This window comes from Typopeltis vanoorti, chromosome 9 (genome assembly GCF_054136105.1).
Source record: "Typopeltis vanoorti isolate ZY-2024b chromosome 9, IOZ_Tvanoo_1.0, whole genome shotgun sequence".
NCBI lineage: Eukaryota > Metazoa > Arthropoda > Arachnida > Uropygi > Thelyphonidae > Typopeltis > Typopeltis vanoorti.
This window is the reverse complement of record NC_143557.1, coordinates 89,152,572-89,169,345: the sequence shown is the minus strand read 5'-3', so window position 1 is coordinate 89,169,345 and position 16,774 is coordinate 89,152,572. Positions and strand designations below refer to the sequence as shown.

The window sequence follows — 16,774 nt, the reverse complement described above, 5'->3', positions numbered from 1 at the left end:
CATACCACCTGAGATTAGCTTTGCTAACACATTCCTGGATGCTAACAATGTTCAATTCTTTCCTAATATCCTTATTTTTAATATGATATTGCTATTGATGCCATCTGTTCATGCCCGTAATCTTTCTCAGGACTCATATCTGTGGTCTCTAGTCTTTGGTTAAGTGTTTTATTTCTAGCTTTGCTGTCAGCTTCATAAGTTAAAATTGGTTTGAACACTGTCTTATATACAGCTGATTTAGTTTGACTAATTTCTCTCTTATTCCATATAAATGTATTCAGTTGACTTCCTGTCATACTGTCTTTGTTGATTCTGTTATCTATTTCCATATTTAATGTTACCCTCTTTACTAAAAATTGTGCCTAAGTAGCTGAAATGTTTTTCTTGTTCTATAGTTCTCCATTTACAATGCAGTTGATATTTTCAATGTTTCTGCCTATTTTGTCTGTCTTATTGCTAATTTTCATACCAAATTTCTTACAACAGTTATTCATTTTAGTCAAGGAATCTTGCAGACTTGTACTGGATTTAGTTAAAAGTATAACATCATCTGCACAAAGTAAAGAGCCGAGACATCTTCAATTTTGATATCAGGTTTAATACTGCTTTCCTTCATAATGTGATTCATATAGATACTGAATAACAGTATTGTCTCAGGATAACAGAATGAATAGTAACCTTGTTTGACACCAGATTTAACATCAGACCATCTTCCTGTACTTCCTTCAATTCTAATTGAATTACAACTCAAATAAAGACTAAGTATTGCTTGATATAATGTCCCATTGACACCATATAACTGTAGCATTTTGAACAGCTTTTCTCTTCGCATCTTGTCATATGCTTTTTTCAGATCTGCAAAACTTAAATACAGATTTTTGTTATATTCCCTCAATTTCCCAACTATTTGTCATAAAGTGAAAATCTGATCCTGACAGCGACTATTTGGCCTGAATCTAGCTTGTTCTTCACCAAGCTTCCTTTACACAATCCTTCCTAACCGTTTCTCAAGTATACTTACATGAATCTTACCAGGAACACTCAATCGGGAAATACCTCTGTAATTCTCACATTCAGTTTTATTTTCCTTTTTATATATGGGTACTATGAGAGCTCCACTCCAATCATCTGGAATTCGTCCTATGTCCAGGCTTTCTGAATTATGCAGTGCAGCATTGCAAGACTTTCATATCTCCATATATCAGCATTTCTGGTCGAATATCATCTACTCCCATTGCCTTTCTACATTTCAGGCTTTTGATGTCTTTTTCTACTTCAAGTATGGATATGTATTCCTGATTGCTTACCTGATGAGTGTTTCCCACTGTGTTGTAAGTGCTTGTTTCATTTAGCAATTTTTTGAAGTAATTACTCTATACATCATAGTAGACATCACTCTACTATGTCACCTTTATCATCTCTAATTCCTTTTACAGTACTCTTTCCTCCATTTTTGAGCATTTTCAACAATGTCCAGAATATTTTGCCACCTTCCTAATATTTATTTTCTATGTTCTTGCCAAAGTCTTTCCATGACTTTTGTTTAGCTAGTTTTACCCAGTGTTTAGCTTTCCAGAGCACGAGCAGACTTATTTTCCAGAAACTTTCAATATGCTTTCTTCTTTTCATTCACTTTCTCTTTAACTTCCTGTGCCCACCACGGAGTTCTGATTTTTTTACCCTTGCAGACAACCTCACCACATGCCTCTCTGGCTGAATGAATTGATGTTTTCTTCAGGGCTTTCCACTGAATCTCCAAGGTTTGGTTCCTGTTTTCAAAGTCTTTCATTTTTGCTTGAATAATGCTTGTGTATTTTAGTCTACAGTTCACATCTGAGAGCTTCACAACTTTTATTTACTTTAAAACTTTCTTACATGTTCTTCTTTTTCAATAAATTCAATTTTATCCTGTTTAAGAACCAAATAGTTTCTTGACTCTCTTCTCTATGTGAATTTATGCACATTTTTATGTTGGAATATTGTGTTAGTAATAACCAGTTCATGTTCTGAGGAGAAATCCAACAGGTATTTGCCATTATTATTAGCTTTGCTCTTTTTTTTCACAAAATTTGAAAATTTTGTGAAAATTTCCAGATTTTCACAAAATATTTTTGTATATCTGACAATAATTTCCTACTCTGCTATTTAGATCTCCAACTTTTCCTTTTTCATTGTATCAGTTGCTTTTTCTAAAGCATCAAAAAATTCGTCCACTTCTACCTTAGTAGAACCTTCTGTGGGACCATAGGCACAAATAAGTCTCATTGTCCAGTTCCCCATTCTCATATTTGCCCACGTTACTCTACTTGAGACTGCCTGCCATTCAAGAAGATTAGCTTCGTATTTAGTGTTGAATACTATAGCTACTCCTTCTTTTCCCTGATTGTTATTGCTTAAATATAACTTTTTGTATTTATTACTTAGAAAGATCTCACAAGTTTTGTCTTTTTTTTGTTTTTCAGTCACCCATATTATATCGATCTGGTACGGTACTTATCCAATTCTTCAGCCATCTTCATTTCTTTGCCATTCAGGCTTCTTATGTTGATAGTACTGATTTTGTTGGTTCTTGCCTCTCCTTTAAATGCTTTGTGGAGGTCTCCTCTCAGTTATACATCTTTAACCTGTAAATGGTGATTGGAGTGTGTTTCAGAATTTGTTCTAGTAGCTGACTTTTCTGTTCGCCCTGGTTTCCTGACAAAAACAACAGGGGCCTTGTTTAACTGGACAATGCCCTAGCCAGCTTGAAAATTCTGTCATGTTTTATCATCATTTTATTTGTGGTTTAAGCCAATAAGAATACAGTTTGGTCAGCTAAGTTCCAAATTGCCAGCCCATCCTCATTTGTTCAGTATACAGGTAGATACCAAACAGGGTGTACCATGAGAGGATTAGGTATTAGGTCAGAAGCTAATTGGTTCTCTGCATTCCTTTAAATGCTATGTAGAGATTTCATCTCAGTTATACAGCTTTAACCTGTTAAAATTTTCTGTTGTGATGTGCCTGGATGTCCTTTACTACCAATGTCTGAGTTTTATTGTTTTCATTAACAAATCTAACATTAATAGCAAAATAATTGACTCTGTGACATGTGCATGCATCCATTTTAATAAAGACAAAACATCTCTTCAGACTTTTTCAAAGTTCTTCTTTCTTACATTTGGCCTCTTCAATTATCAGTCTACTTATGCTTTCTCTTTCCAGAAAACTTGAAGTTGTCTAGCCATTTCTCAATTTATGCCTAAAAAGGCTGGTTGCAAAAAAAAAAAGCATAGAGGTATACTATTCTTCACTGCCATTTCAATTATGTAGTTTTTAAACCCTTCTGACATCATTGTTACAGTAACTTTGTCAGATGTAAAGAATCTTAGTAGTTGTGTTTACCCTCCAGTAGATTTCTGATCTTTCTTTTGCCCTGAAGTAGAGGGAATATTTTTATTGTTCTTTCTCATTCACAGCTTGTATTTAGGATGAAAATGCAAATGTGATACTCTTGTAGTTGCATTTTTATCAGAACCACAATAAAACTTCTAATTTTTGCATCACATGCTTTTTTTACAATCATCATCTTCTATAATACATTGACACACACACAATATTTACCATCTATTGTTATTGTAAAGTGTTCAAAAACAGCTGACTTTGTTGACACTTTTTTTTTTTTTTTTTTTTTTTTTTTTGCCATTGTGAATTTTTTCATGGAGTGCTTCTTTCACTAATATATATAAATTATTATAAAATATGTTTTATTTTGAAATTTGCAGAGAACTCGAAATTAAAATATAACTGAAAAAAATAGGTTAATCAAATTATTATCTCTGAAATAGGAAATTTTAACATATTTATATTACAATTTAAATTCATTAGAAGTCAGAGTCTGTACATTTTTGCTGACTCTGACTCCACAACACGGGTATTTATCTCCTGTTTTATGGAGTATAAATATATGGTCTATTCTACTCCAGTTCTTTCTAAATCCAGACTGGAAGTCTGAAAAATTTGAATTCCATTTTGGCTTCAATTCTTTAGAGCAAAATGTTTAAACATATTTTGCTTGCTGGCTAATGAGACTAATTGTCCTAAAATTATCACACTTTTTTTTTTTTTTTTTAGTGAGAATAAGAAAATAACTGTGTCAATCTTTTGTTCCGATTTCAGTGTTCCACATCTGCAGGCAAACTTTTTTTTATGTATCTTTATATAATTATTCATATCAGCCACTTGTGAAAATAATGTGCATCAACATAGATTCTGGGAGACCTAAGCTATTCTCTCTCTCTCTCTCTGTGTGTGTGTGTGTGTGTGTGTGTGTGTGTGTGTGTGTGTGTGTGTGTGTGTGTGTGTGTGTGTGTGTGTGTGTGTAATTTATATATTTTTTTATCATAAAACAGTCTGTAAAGTTCAGATAACTAACTTTTTTTAATTAACAGGAGAATACAGAGAAAGCTTTGACCATCAGTGAACGTATCCAAACCATTAGGAATCCAGAAATTATTCAGAATGAGATAAGACACTTTGAAAATCTTCTTAAAAGTCAAGAAGAAAAGTAATTATTTTTGATAAACTGTTGTTATTGTCATCTTTAGAATTAAGATTTGTTATAAACAAAATTTAATACTAACTTTTGATATGGTTAAATGACTATACACCTAAAATTACATAATGAAATAAAGAATTTAATGTTAACACTAATATTTTATGATGCAATACTCCACAGTTACATGGTAGTGCTCCAGAAGTAAGTTGACATTTGTCACTCAATGATTCATTAAACGAATGAGGGTCAGATAACTGAAAAAAACTCTTTTGTCTGTAGGATTATGTGTATGTGTATATTGGCTGGTGTTAAGTTTTAATGGAATGAAAATAGCATGGTGAAAGAATTAAATACAGTTTAATGGCGCCAGTAGTTTGTTTCTCTCTCATAGAGGCAGAAAAGTGAAAGATATTAAGCTGGAAGCCTGAAGTGGGCACCTGCAGGCAGCCTTGACTGTTAAACAGGAAGTCTAAGAATTAGTATCCCAAATCTTGGGAAATCTCACACAACCAAGATTTGGTTGGGTTTTTTTAAATCTACTGCTGATTCAAAAAAAAAAAAAAAAGTCTTGCATGTTTATATTTGCTGCAGTTAATCATAGTTTTTTTTTTTCCTTCTTCTGCATTTCATTCTTATATGGAAAACTAGATCATAATGGGAAAAATAGTGAAAATTTATGCATAAGAAGAATGACTAAATTATATAACTGTGTTAATGATATGCTTGTGCTTAATCATGGAGGTTATTATAATGAAAGAATGATTGTGTATGCATCCACTTCAGACATCAAATTATACTTTGTACAGAGTACGGAAGAAAGTGTCTGAAAAGATCCTGATGGTGACTTATTTAATTCTGCACACAAATACCAGACATGTAACAAAAGGGTAGAGTTTGTGGGTTTGGTAAATATGTTGGATCTCAGATTGTAGACATTAGTGAGACCTGGCTCTCAGACACAGATGTACTAATTGGTATTGAGTGTAAAGGATATAGTATTTTTAGGAAGGATAAACAAGAGAGGGGGGGTGCTATCAGTAGCACCCCTCTCTCCCCATCGATACTGTATTATTTGAATTCACTTTAGAGTAGAAAGTTGTGAATGCAATACTAGTAACACTTTTCCATGTAGTACCGAATTTTAAGCCATATGGTGTGAGGTGATGTCTGACAAGATCAAATACCTAGTGGGTTATTGTTACAGACCTAGTGAATTGGTTGCTGGTGATGACGAAATGCATGACCAAATTAACCTGAACGATGCCAGACAAGTGATAATCATGGGTGACTTTAATTATTCGAGCATTGATTAGATAGCAAAATCTCAGGAGAAGAATGAAATTGAATTCTGCAAATGCAGACTGTTCTGCATCTGGTTTGTGATAGTGATCATGTTGGACTGACCTGTGAAGTGGCTAAGCGTAGGTTTTCATATCTTCAGTTTGACCTTAATCCAGAGGAAATGCAATGATCATCATCATCAAATTCCTGACATGTACCCTCAAGGGGTGTACAGGATATGATAGTACTACATGAAAAATTTATATCATTACTAAAATTTTCCTCCAAATCAGTCTGTTACTTGTCAAGACTCCAACATTATCAGATCTTATATTTCTATCGTCTAAGGCACTTTGTACCGTATCAATCCACCTATATCTTGGTCTTCCTCTGGGTCATTTTCCTGCCAACCTGGCTGAGAAAACTTGTTTTGCTAATACCTTTAATTTGCAGAATTGCACTTCAGGAAGTGAAAGCATTAAGAGAACTGGTAATAAAGGGAAAAAGTTTAGGGGATACATTATATCAGTTGTGAAAGTTGTTAAAAGAATGTTTACATTGAAAATGATAATAACAAGTCTGAATATCAATGCAGTTGTGCTATTGTATAAATCATTGATGAGGCCATATTTGAAGATAAAAGTCAAATGTTAGGAGGTAAAGAAATGCTGATGATTATCCAAAAGTAAATAATTAAGGTTTTATCAGAACTGGGAGATGTTGCATATGCAGAGAGATTGTGGGAGTATAGTTTGCAGAGCTAGGGTAATATCAGGAGAGAGAGAGATGATATAATTGGTGAGAGCAAGTTATCATATAGATCTAAGGGTGTTTAACAAGAACAAGAGATCATCCCTGGAAACCTTACCATTGTGGATAGTGATGTACAAAATTGAAAGCGTTCTCATTGAGGTATGTAGTCTGCAGAATAGAAAGACTCCTGTAGTGAACTTAATGACTCCATGGAGGTCTAAAAATACTGATACACATTTCAGTCCTTTTTTTTTAATATGATTATTAAGAGTAACCTCCAAAGAGTCAGGGACTCAACAAGGAAGGCCACATATCACCTGCACCAACTGTCATATCTTTTCTTCAATTCATTCACACCATATGTACTTACTACCTCCACATGTGAATGTCCCATTCCTCACTCTATGAGAGAAAATATAGTTCTCATCCTCTTCTTCACTATTCATTCTCAAGTTTCATGGATGCCTTCTTATTCTCTTTCTACCCTCCATAAAATAAAAAAAATTCCATCTGCTGGTATCCTGTATGACCATTCAGAAGTTTGTAAGTTTCAATCATATCTTGCCCTCTTTCTTTTGTTTGCTAGTGTCTCCAGTCCACAAATTCTCAGTCAGTCTTCATGCTCTGTATTCCACAATCTTGATATCATTTTTAACACTCTCCTTTGCACTCTATCCACTGTATCAGAATCACTACACTAGATCCATACACACAATAGTCCAAGAGAGGTCTTATATCAAGGCCTTTTAAAGAGGCAAAATGTCTTCTTTATCCTTAAATGTCAAGGTTCATATCAGCACTGCAATTATCCTCTAAGTTATATTTACAGTCTTTACTATATGGTCCTTGCATTTTAACTTCCTATCTGCTAAACACTCCAAGATCCCTAGCCTGATTAGTTTCTTCTGACATAATCCCACCAATATAAAGACATTGGATATCTCATTACAGAAAATTGCATGACTGTACTAACATTGAAGTTACAGTCATTTTTACATGCTCATAATTCTCACATGGTCAAATCATTCTGCAAATACTGCATATCAGCTTCATATTCCTAATTAACCTGCCTATCTTTGTGTCATGAACAAATAGCTCTATGTCTCCTGTCAAATCCTTTCTTGTGTGACACCACTGGTTTTCTTAAATCTTGCAGATTCACATCCACAGTATATCACTTTATATCTGTCAGTTATCCATCCTCTTATCCATGCTAATATTTTATAACCTAATCCCATAATCTCCTATTTATACAATGGTCTTCCATTTTGTAGCATGTCAAATGGCAAAATCCGAAGGTATCATGGTGTATCCCTTCTTCTTGTCTATCTTGGCAGTTATGAAATTAACATTATTATGAAATGTGAACAAGTTGTTCAAACATAATCTTCCATTGCAAACTATAGATTCTCTTTTAACTTGTTTCTGTATGTGAGCCTTTACCAAGTTTTCCAAAATCTTAATTACCACTCCAGATATACTGATAGGCCAATAGTTGTGGTTTCAGCAATACTTGTGCCATAAGGGTTCACAAAACAAGACGATAACTCAAGGAAAAGAGTGAATAATATATTTAATAGCTTATATTTAAACCTGAAAATTATATCTCATTATCAGACAGTTGAATGATGACTTGTAATTTTTAGGTTGAAATGTATTGCTATTAAATACATTATTCACTCATTTCCTTGTGCTATCATGTTAATTTGTGAAAAGGTCAATAGTTTGATACAACATTCTTTGTACCACCCTTGTGCAATGGGATTATCATACATTCCTTTCACTCTTATTGAATCTTTCCTGTTCTGAGGCCCAAATTATGTAGTTGGATGAAAAACTAATCTTTTAACATCCATGTTGATATCCCATTAGTCCCAATACCCAAATTCTTATTCAGTTTGTTCAGAAGCTCTAGTACCTCTTCCTCATATGCCCAAATTCCTTCATTTAGTGAAGAGGTAGCAGTGAGCTCAATGTTGCATATACCAAGTTGGTAACTTTTTGCAAAATGGGCACTCATTAATTGAACAATCTTTTCTGCATCTGTTGCATGCAGACCTGCAGACCATCAGAGTTATATAATTTCATGCTTATTCTTTCTTTTACTTGCAGCATAGTGATAGAATTCTTTTTTCTTTTTTTTTAAACTTGCAGAGCCAGTTTCTTTTCATACTTAGACTTAACTTCCCCATACAACAGTTGACATAGAAATTAGACTTAGAAATTTGCTGAAATAAAGTGTACTTAAATAATTCAAATACTTGGAAAGAGATAGTTTACTGTTTACTATCATTTTTAAAAATAATTCTTTTTTTCTTCAGCAGTGGGACAAAAGAAGAAGTAACAGCAAAATATTTAGAAATAACAATGATGTATAGAAGAATTAGCAGTGACATATCAAATCTCCAAAGAATTGTCCAGGTGAATAAGAATTACTGATGTTACTCCAACGTATTGAATATTTTAGCTATTAACAGTATGAATGAACAAATGTGCTGTTTTTGCATATCAATTGTAGTAAATTCAGTGATTTTGCATAATACTTATGAATAGTGATATTTTAGGAAATATTTCTGTCAGATTATTAATATTTTAATATCTGAAACTAACTAGATCATCATGACAGGAATGGCAAGAATATTTGCGTGACTTTAGCTGTAATATGCAAATATGATAATAATATATGTCATTGAGCATGGTTATGTATCTGGCAAACTTGTGGAAACATATGCTTTTGTTTCAGACTTATAGACAGTATTTCAGGAAGGAAAACAGAAAGTTTTCCTTTCTCAGATACACAAAAACCAGGGGCAGGTACAAATGGGTTGCGTTTGTTGCTTTGGTGAATATATTATTGTCATTAGTGGAACCTATCTATCAAATTCGGATGTCGTATTGAACATAAAGGGTATAGTGTTTTCAAGAAGGACAGAACAAACAGGTGAGGTGTGTATGTGGGGGGGGGGATACCAATATCTGAAGATTTTGAGTCTAATTAGAGTAGAAATGCATGAAAGCAATAATAGTCATAATATTACATGTAGTAGTGAATTTGAGGCTAACAGGATGAAATAGATACTGGGATGTTGTTAGAGACCAACAGTAATGGCTGTTCAGGATAAAGAAATGCAGTACCAAATTATCCTAATGGTTAGTAGGCAATAATCATTATGAGTAACTTAAATTATCTGAACATTGATTAGCAGTTGAGAAAACTCATGATACAGCTTTCTCAAGCAACAAATGGAAGAAGAAAGAACTCAAGGTCAAAGAATGTTATATTTGATCATAGCATCAGTGCTGAGACAAACAGCACTGAGAAAGGATTAAAAATGCTATTAATCCTATCCCTTATTCTTAACCTCCCACTGGGCATACCACATCATGCATAAAAAATATCTACCCAGTTTAAAATTTCTGTTGAAAATTTAATTGTTAATAATACAGATATCTTAGCCAGCATGGACATCACCAACATTCCTTTAAATGACACCTTATCACTTTTAAGAAAAGCTTTTCCTCCTGCTATCACAGATCTCTTTTCATTTGCAATCCATTAAGGGATATTTTGCTTGGAAGAATAAAACTTATCAACAAGTACCTCTATGGGTTCCTTTCCTCATCCCCTCACTGATTTTTTTATGGAAGATTTTGGAAAACAGCTCTTGACTCAGCTTCTCTGAAGCCTTCTAAAAATATGTCAGTGATATGTTCTCTGTTTGGCCTCATGGTCCAAACACATTAGACTCTTTCCTCTGTCACCTCAGTAGTCTAGCTTTCCTAGATACTTTGGTCTATCACCCCCCCCCCCCTTCTCAGTAATATGGTATAATTAAAACACTAGCCAATAGACCAATAACTTTATCAGAACTGAATTCAATCATATACACCACACCTTCCTATCTAAGGGCTACAGTTCTCACATAATAAAAAAGAATAATAATCCTCTGATTGCACAACCTTCTCTTCAGAAGAATTTTGGTAATGCTATCACCATCCCCTACATTCAAGACATGTTAGAAAAAATAGCCAGAATCTTAATGAAATACAGCTTTCAAGTCCCACTTGAAACTAACTATCCTTATACATGCCACTAAGGACAAAGTCCCTCCCCTCTCGATTCCTGGTGTATATGGAGGTCCCTTTTTAGAATGTGCAGCTGCTCTCAAAAAAAAAAAAAAAAAAAAATCAGCCTAGGCTTAATAAATATGGTTACATAAAACTCCCTAAAATATGGGATGCTACTACTTTGAGATCCCAGTTTACATCCAAGGCCACCAATAGGTGCCCACAAAGTGTGCCCCACATAGTTAGGATTTGAATCTCATCACATGTTTTGCTTAGTTTTGTGTTGTCTTTGTGTGTGTGTGTGGTACAAGTCTCATATTGTACTCCCTGAAGATGTCTCTGTGACTGACATGAAATATTGAAAGAATTAAATAGTATTTTTAATTCTTTCTCAGTGCTGTTTTAATTCATGTGATGGTTTTACCACAAGATGGTCACATCATTCATGCCATACTGACCCTGGTAAATAGCAAGCTACATGGATGTTCCAGTTAGGACAGGCTATGAGCTGAACTACAAAGCTAAAATTATGAAAACTCAGAGGAATAATATCTAGTCCCATGGTATCAGTTACTGAAGGTGAAAGATATCAATATTTGAAAAGGTGCTTCAATGAGTCAGAACATGTCCTTAGGGTTCAAAGAAAGGATAGTGCAGAGTGAATAACTTGAGATATGGGTTAGAGGATTAATGAAGTATATAGTGCTTGTCAGAAACATTAACAAGTTGTACAGAAAGCTAAACTAGATTGTGAAATGTACAGACCAAATGGTTATCCAAAAGATTTTTATCATTATGCTACAAGTAAAAGAAAGAATGAATGTGGAAGAATAACTTTATGGAATGTAGATGGTACCCTTGTGTCAGAAGCTGATGTCATTGTTCAAATAATGGGTGCTCACTTCACTAAGATCCATCAACTACAACATTGGATGAAGAGAATAGAGGCGGTGCTTGAGCTTCAAGGGCTATTCCATGACCTAGATAAGAATTGGACAATAGGGTTAGATGGGATATCAGCACATACACTAAAGGAATATTTATCCGAATTGACTAGATCCTTGACATATTTTTATAAATTGAGTCTCAGCTCATGAAAGATACCACATCAATGGGATGGGTGATGTAAAAACTTGTTGTTTTAAGGATACTTGCGACATAAGACTGAATGATATAATCACGTAATCACAAGAAAGATATTTATTTAACCAAATATTTCGGTCTGGAAATAGCAGACCATCGTCGGTGGTATTACAAGAACAGTTTAAAAAATATACAAGCTAGAATACTAACAATAGATCGTTGAAATTAGAACATGCCGCGTGATGTTATATCACTAAGTATGAAACGAAATATTTTGAAGTAGAAACATGATTGAATTTGCTATTTAAAAAAAAAAAAAAAAAAAAAAAAAAAAATTAATGGGTAATCTTGATTAGGCTTTCCCAGATTTTTGATATAGATATGCAGTCATTACGATTCAGGTTGGGATGATGGAGCAAGGCCTCCACGCTTTCCTTGAACAAACGTTCGAACCTATAACGGGATCTATGTAAGAGGCGCGTTTTGGACCAAAGGATGCTGTGGTCAGTTTCAATCCCGTGTTGAGCCAAACCAGACTTTTCAGGTTTATTGTGAAGAATGGATGATTGATGTTCTTGGATTCTTTTTTCAAGAGAACGTCCAGTCTGTCCAAAGTAAGAGAGATCACAGTTGCAAGGAATTTGATAAACTCCAGGAAGAGATAAAGTTGAGCGTTTGTCTTTAGGAGAAGGAAATTGAGAATATTTACCGGAACACAAGTTTATCTCTAATCCGTAATCAACTTAAAGCTGCTAAACGTGATCTTGCTATTCACAGTCATCAGACTTCTGATTTACGCACCTATATATCCACAAATTTGGATCCACATCTTTCTCACATAGTTCTAAATGTAGCTAAACGTTCTACTCAACGTGCTTATAATAAACTAAGTCAACATCTTAACCGTAAATATGAGGCTCTTTCGTCTAAACAATCCAAGCCATTCATAACTCCAGATAATTGGATTGTAAATATATCCGGACGTCCTTTGACTAAAAGCGAAACCCTCATCCTTTCAAAAGGACATGATTTTTCTATTGTTCCAAATAAAATACCATATCTAGATTTCCTAGTTAACATTGAAAGGAATCTTAATCATCTAACCAGCGATAAAGCTAATGCTCTTCGCCTAGAAGTCGCTTCTTCTCTACTTAAGGCTAAACTTCCTCCTTCTAACATATCTCCTTCTGAAATGAAATCTTTACAGTCCTTGAGAAAAAATAATCACCTCATTATCACTAAAGCTGACAAGGGAAAAGCAACAGTAGTTATGGACTCAGTAAATTACAGAAGAAAACTTTCTCTTTTGCTTCGAGATCGCTCCACATATCAAGAAATTGATTATAATCCAACCAACAGACAACTAAAGAAATTAAATTCTCTCCTTGATGAAGTCATCAGTTTGGATAAAGACACAATTGAAAGACTTAAAACTCATTTTGCAAGACCTCCTAGATTTTATGGCCTTCCAAAAATCCATAAGATTGACTATCCTCTTCGTCCAATAGTAGATTGCATTGATTCTCCTACTTACCGTATAGCCAAATATCTAGCTAAATTACTGAAATCTTACATTGGCAACTCGAGTTCTTTTTTAAAAAACTCCTCAGATTTCTTAGAAAAATTAAAAGATGTCTCATTACAACCTACAGATCTTATGGTTAGTTTTGATATAGAATCTTTATACACCAATGTACCTCTTAAGGAAACTTTAAAACTACTTGCTGACATCTTTCCTCAAGATATTATAAAACTATTCGATTTCGTTATACATTCTGGTTATTTCATATGTCAAAACAAATTTTATAGCCAAGTAGAAGGAACAGCCATGGGAAGTCCTCTTTCTCCAGCTTTAGCCAACTTTTATTTGGAACATTTAGAAAAAGTCCTCTTCACATCTAGTTTCCCTCTACCATCTTTTTGGGTAAGATATATAGATGACATATTTGCTATTTGGCCTCACAGTAAAAACACTTTATCTTCCTTTTTAAACAGTATTAATTCCTTACATCATCGCATAAAGTTTACTATGGAATTAGAAGAAAACAACCAGTTATCTTTTTTAGACGTTCTCCTCATCCGATCATCTTCAAATATTCTTACAACTACAGTATACAGGAAACCAACATTCACAGGTCGTTATATTCTGAAAGAATCAGCCCATCATCCATGTCATAAAACAGGAATTATAAAATGTCTCATCAAAAGAGCCAAAACTAATTGTTCTACTTTTGATTATCTACAGAAAGAACTTTCTACTATCCAGCAACACATGAAACTCAATGGCTTTTCTGAAAAAAGTATTCAACGTCTTCTTACATCTTATAATCCTCCACAAAACAACAAAGATTCAATACGTCGAGTACCTATTCCTTATATCTCCGGTATTTCAGAACCTATCGCAAGAATTTTGAAGAAATATGATTTAACAGCTACGTATTCTCCTATTAACAAATTGTCTTCTCAATTTCCTTCTCCTAAAGACAAACGCTCAACTTTATCTCTTCCTGGAGTTTATCAAATTCCTTGCAACTGTGATCTCTCTTACTTTGGACAGACTGGACGTTCTCTTGAAAAAAGAATCCAAGAACATCAATCATCCATTCTTCACAATAAACCTGAAAAGTCTGGTTTGGCTCAACACGGGATTGAAACTGACCACAGCATCCTTTGGTCCAAAACGCGCCTCTTACATAGATCCCGTTATAGGTTCGAACGTTTGTTCAAGGAAAGCGTGGAGGCCTTGCTCCATCATCCCAACCTGAATCGTAATGACTGCATATCTATATCAAAAATCTGGGAAAGCCTAATCAAGATTACCCATTAATTTTTTTTTTTTTTTTTTTTTTTTTTTTTAATAGCAAATTCAATCATGTTTCTACTTCAAAATATTTCGTTTCATACTTAGTGATATAACATCACGCGGCATGTTCTAATTTCAACGATCTATTGTTAGTATTCTAGCTTGTATATTTTTTAAACTGTTCTTGTAATACCACCGACGATGGTCTGCTATTTCCAGACCGAAATATTTGGTTAAATAAATATCTTTCTTGTGATTACGTGATTATATCATTCGATGTAAAAACTGTTGTGTCTTACTAGCAACATCAGTATCTCTGGAGGATGGTGATGATTTTACAAACACTGTAAGAACTTGTGTATGAAAATGGGTTGAAAGACAAGCTATACTTTAAAGGAATACCTTGGGTTTATTAAAAGATGGGCACGTTTTAGCTATCTTCTCATATTTTATAATGTCATGGTTCAATTGTATAAAGGGAATAGATATACTGCAATACTGTTGGACTTTGCTAAGGTATTTGACAGAATACAACATGAAAGAATATTGCATAATTTTGAAGATATAGAATTGGAAGTGAGTGGTAGACATGTATCAGAAAATTTTATATGGTCGGTGAGAATATGCAAGATTTAATGTGACCTGTGGTTGTACCCCAGGATCTGTCCTTGGACTATTGTTATTGCTGGATATCAGTAGCATTGGCATGCTACTGATTTGTTTGTTGTTATGTTCCATCGAGTCATTTTAGACGCCTTTCAGCAAGCATCATCATCTTCTCCAGACTCATTTGCTTGAATAATATGTCCAGAGTATGATAATTTTTGCTTGATGATCATAGCTTCGAGGGAGAAATCTGGCTTTATTCTGTCTATCACTGATTTATTGGTTTGCTTTGCAGTCCATGGTATTCTTAGTAAGTGTCTCCAAACCCATAATTCAAATGCATCTATCTTCCTTCTTCTTCTTTCACTCTTTCTCAGAGTCCAACTTTCACATCCATACAGTAACCACAGGGAATACCATTGCTTTCACAATTCTGATTTTTGTTGTGAGGCTAATATCTTTATCTTTAAAGATCTTGCTTAAATTTGTCATTGCTCTTTCTTTCTGAGTAATAATAATCTTCTTCTAACTTCTTCAGTACAATACCCATCTTTATCAATTCGGGATCCTAGGAGCACAAAATTGTTAACTACCGTATATTTTCGTGTATAATGTGAACTAGAAATTTTGTTTGAAAGCTAGCCCTAAAATGCCATGTCCACGTATAATGCGATCTGTTAATCTTGTTCCCTAACAATATAAATAAAACAGTACAAATTAACAAAAGAAATATTTATTTTAAAACAAAATGTCAAAATACAATACGAATTAATGAAAGAAATATTTATTTTAAAGCAAAATGTCAAAATCAATACGAATTAATGAAAGAAATATTTATTTTAAAACAAAATGTCGAAATCCTTTAAATTCTTCTTCATCTTTTGAGTCATTAGACATTTCATTTATAAATTCATCTGTAGGCATTACGTCATCAGTGTAGCAGTTGTCGTCATCGTCATCATGCTCTCCATTTTGTTGTGCTTCATCCTTGCTTTCTTATATGACATCATCTTCAGATCCATTTTCAGGCTAGGTTTATTTAACAAATAATATTTAAAATAAACCATGGTTAAACCGATATAACTGTGCTAATATCCCGCCAAGGGGACGGGATATTAGCACTACTTACATTACTGGCTTTATGTGCAGATACGGTGTGTGCTCAGTTGCCAAATGCAAGTGGGTCAAGTAGATTTGGTTGCATAGGCATTAGGTAGTATATATTGTGTGTACAAGTCTAATAAGATGTTATATTTTTTAAGATCCGCATATAATGAGAACCCCTAAATTTTTCGCATTATATGCGATAATATACGGTACTTCCATTTTCTTCCCATCTACTTCAAAATCATTAAGTTCACATGTTGTCTTTTTGAGGTTAAGTTTAAGGCCATATTTACCACTTTCTTCTTTAATTTTCATGTTATTGATATCCAGTACTTAGAGAATGATTTGAATAGGCTGGAAATGTGCCAAATGATAATGCTGTCGACTCAGTGTTATTTAAGTGTAAAGTTATGCACTTTGGTGTGATAAGATTTCCCATGACGTATTACATTGGTGGAATTATGTTATGAGAAACTGATGTATCTAGGGATCTTTGAGTAATAGTGGATAGGAAGTTAAAGTTCAATGGGCACGTT

The 16,774-nt window shown here is 33.9% G+C and overlaps 1 protein-coding gene across 1 annotated transcript in view; it reads left to right on the top strand.

Moving 5' to 3' along the window:
* SMC6 (Structural maintenance of chromosomes 6) overlaps positions 1-16,774 on the top strand; it is a 594,918-nt gene that overhangs the window by 501,290 nt on the left and 76,854 nt on the right. Inside the window, exons 20-21 of the mRNA XM_090398426.1 lie at positions 4,431-4,546; positions 8,893-8,992. Of these exons, the coding sequence (XP_090254552.1) occupies positions 4,431-4,546; positions 8,893-8,992 (216 nt within the window). The remainder of the gene's footprint in view (positions 1-4,430; positions 4,547-8,892; positions 8,993-16,774) is intronic.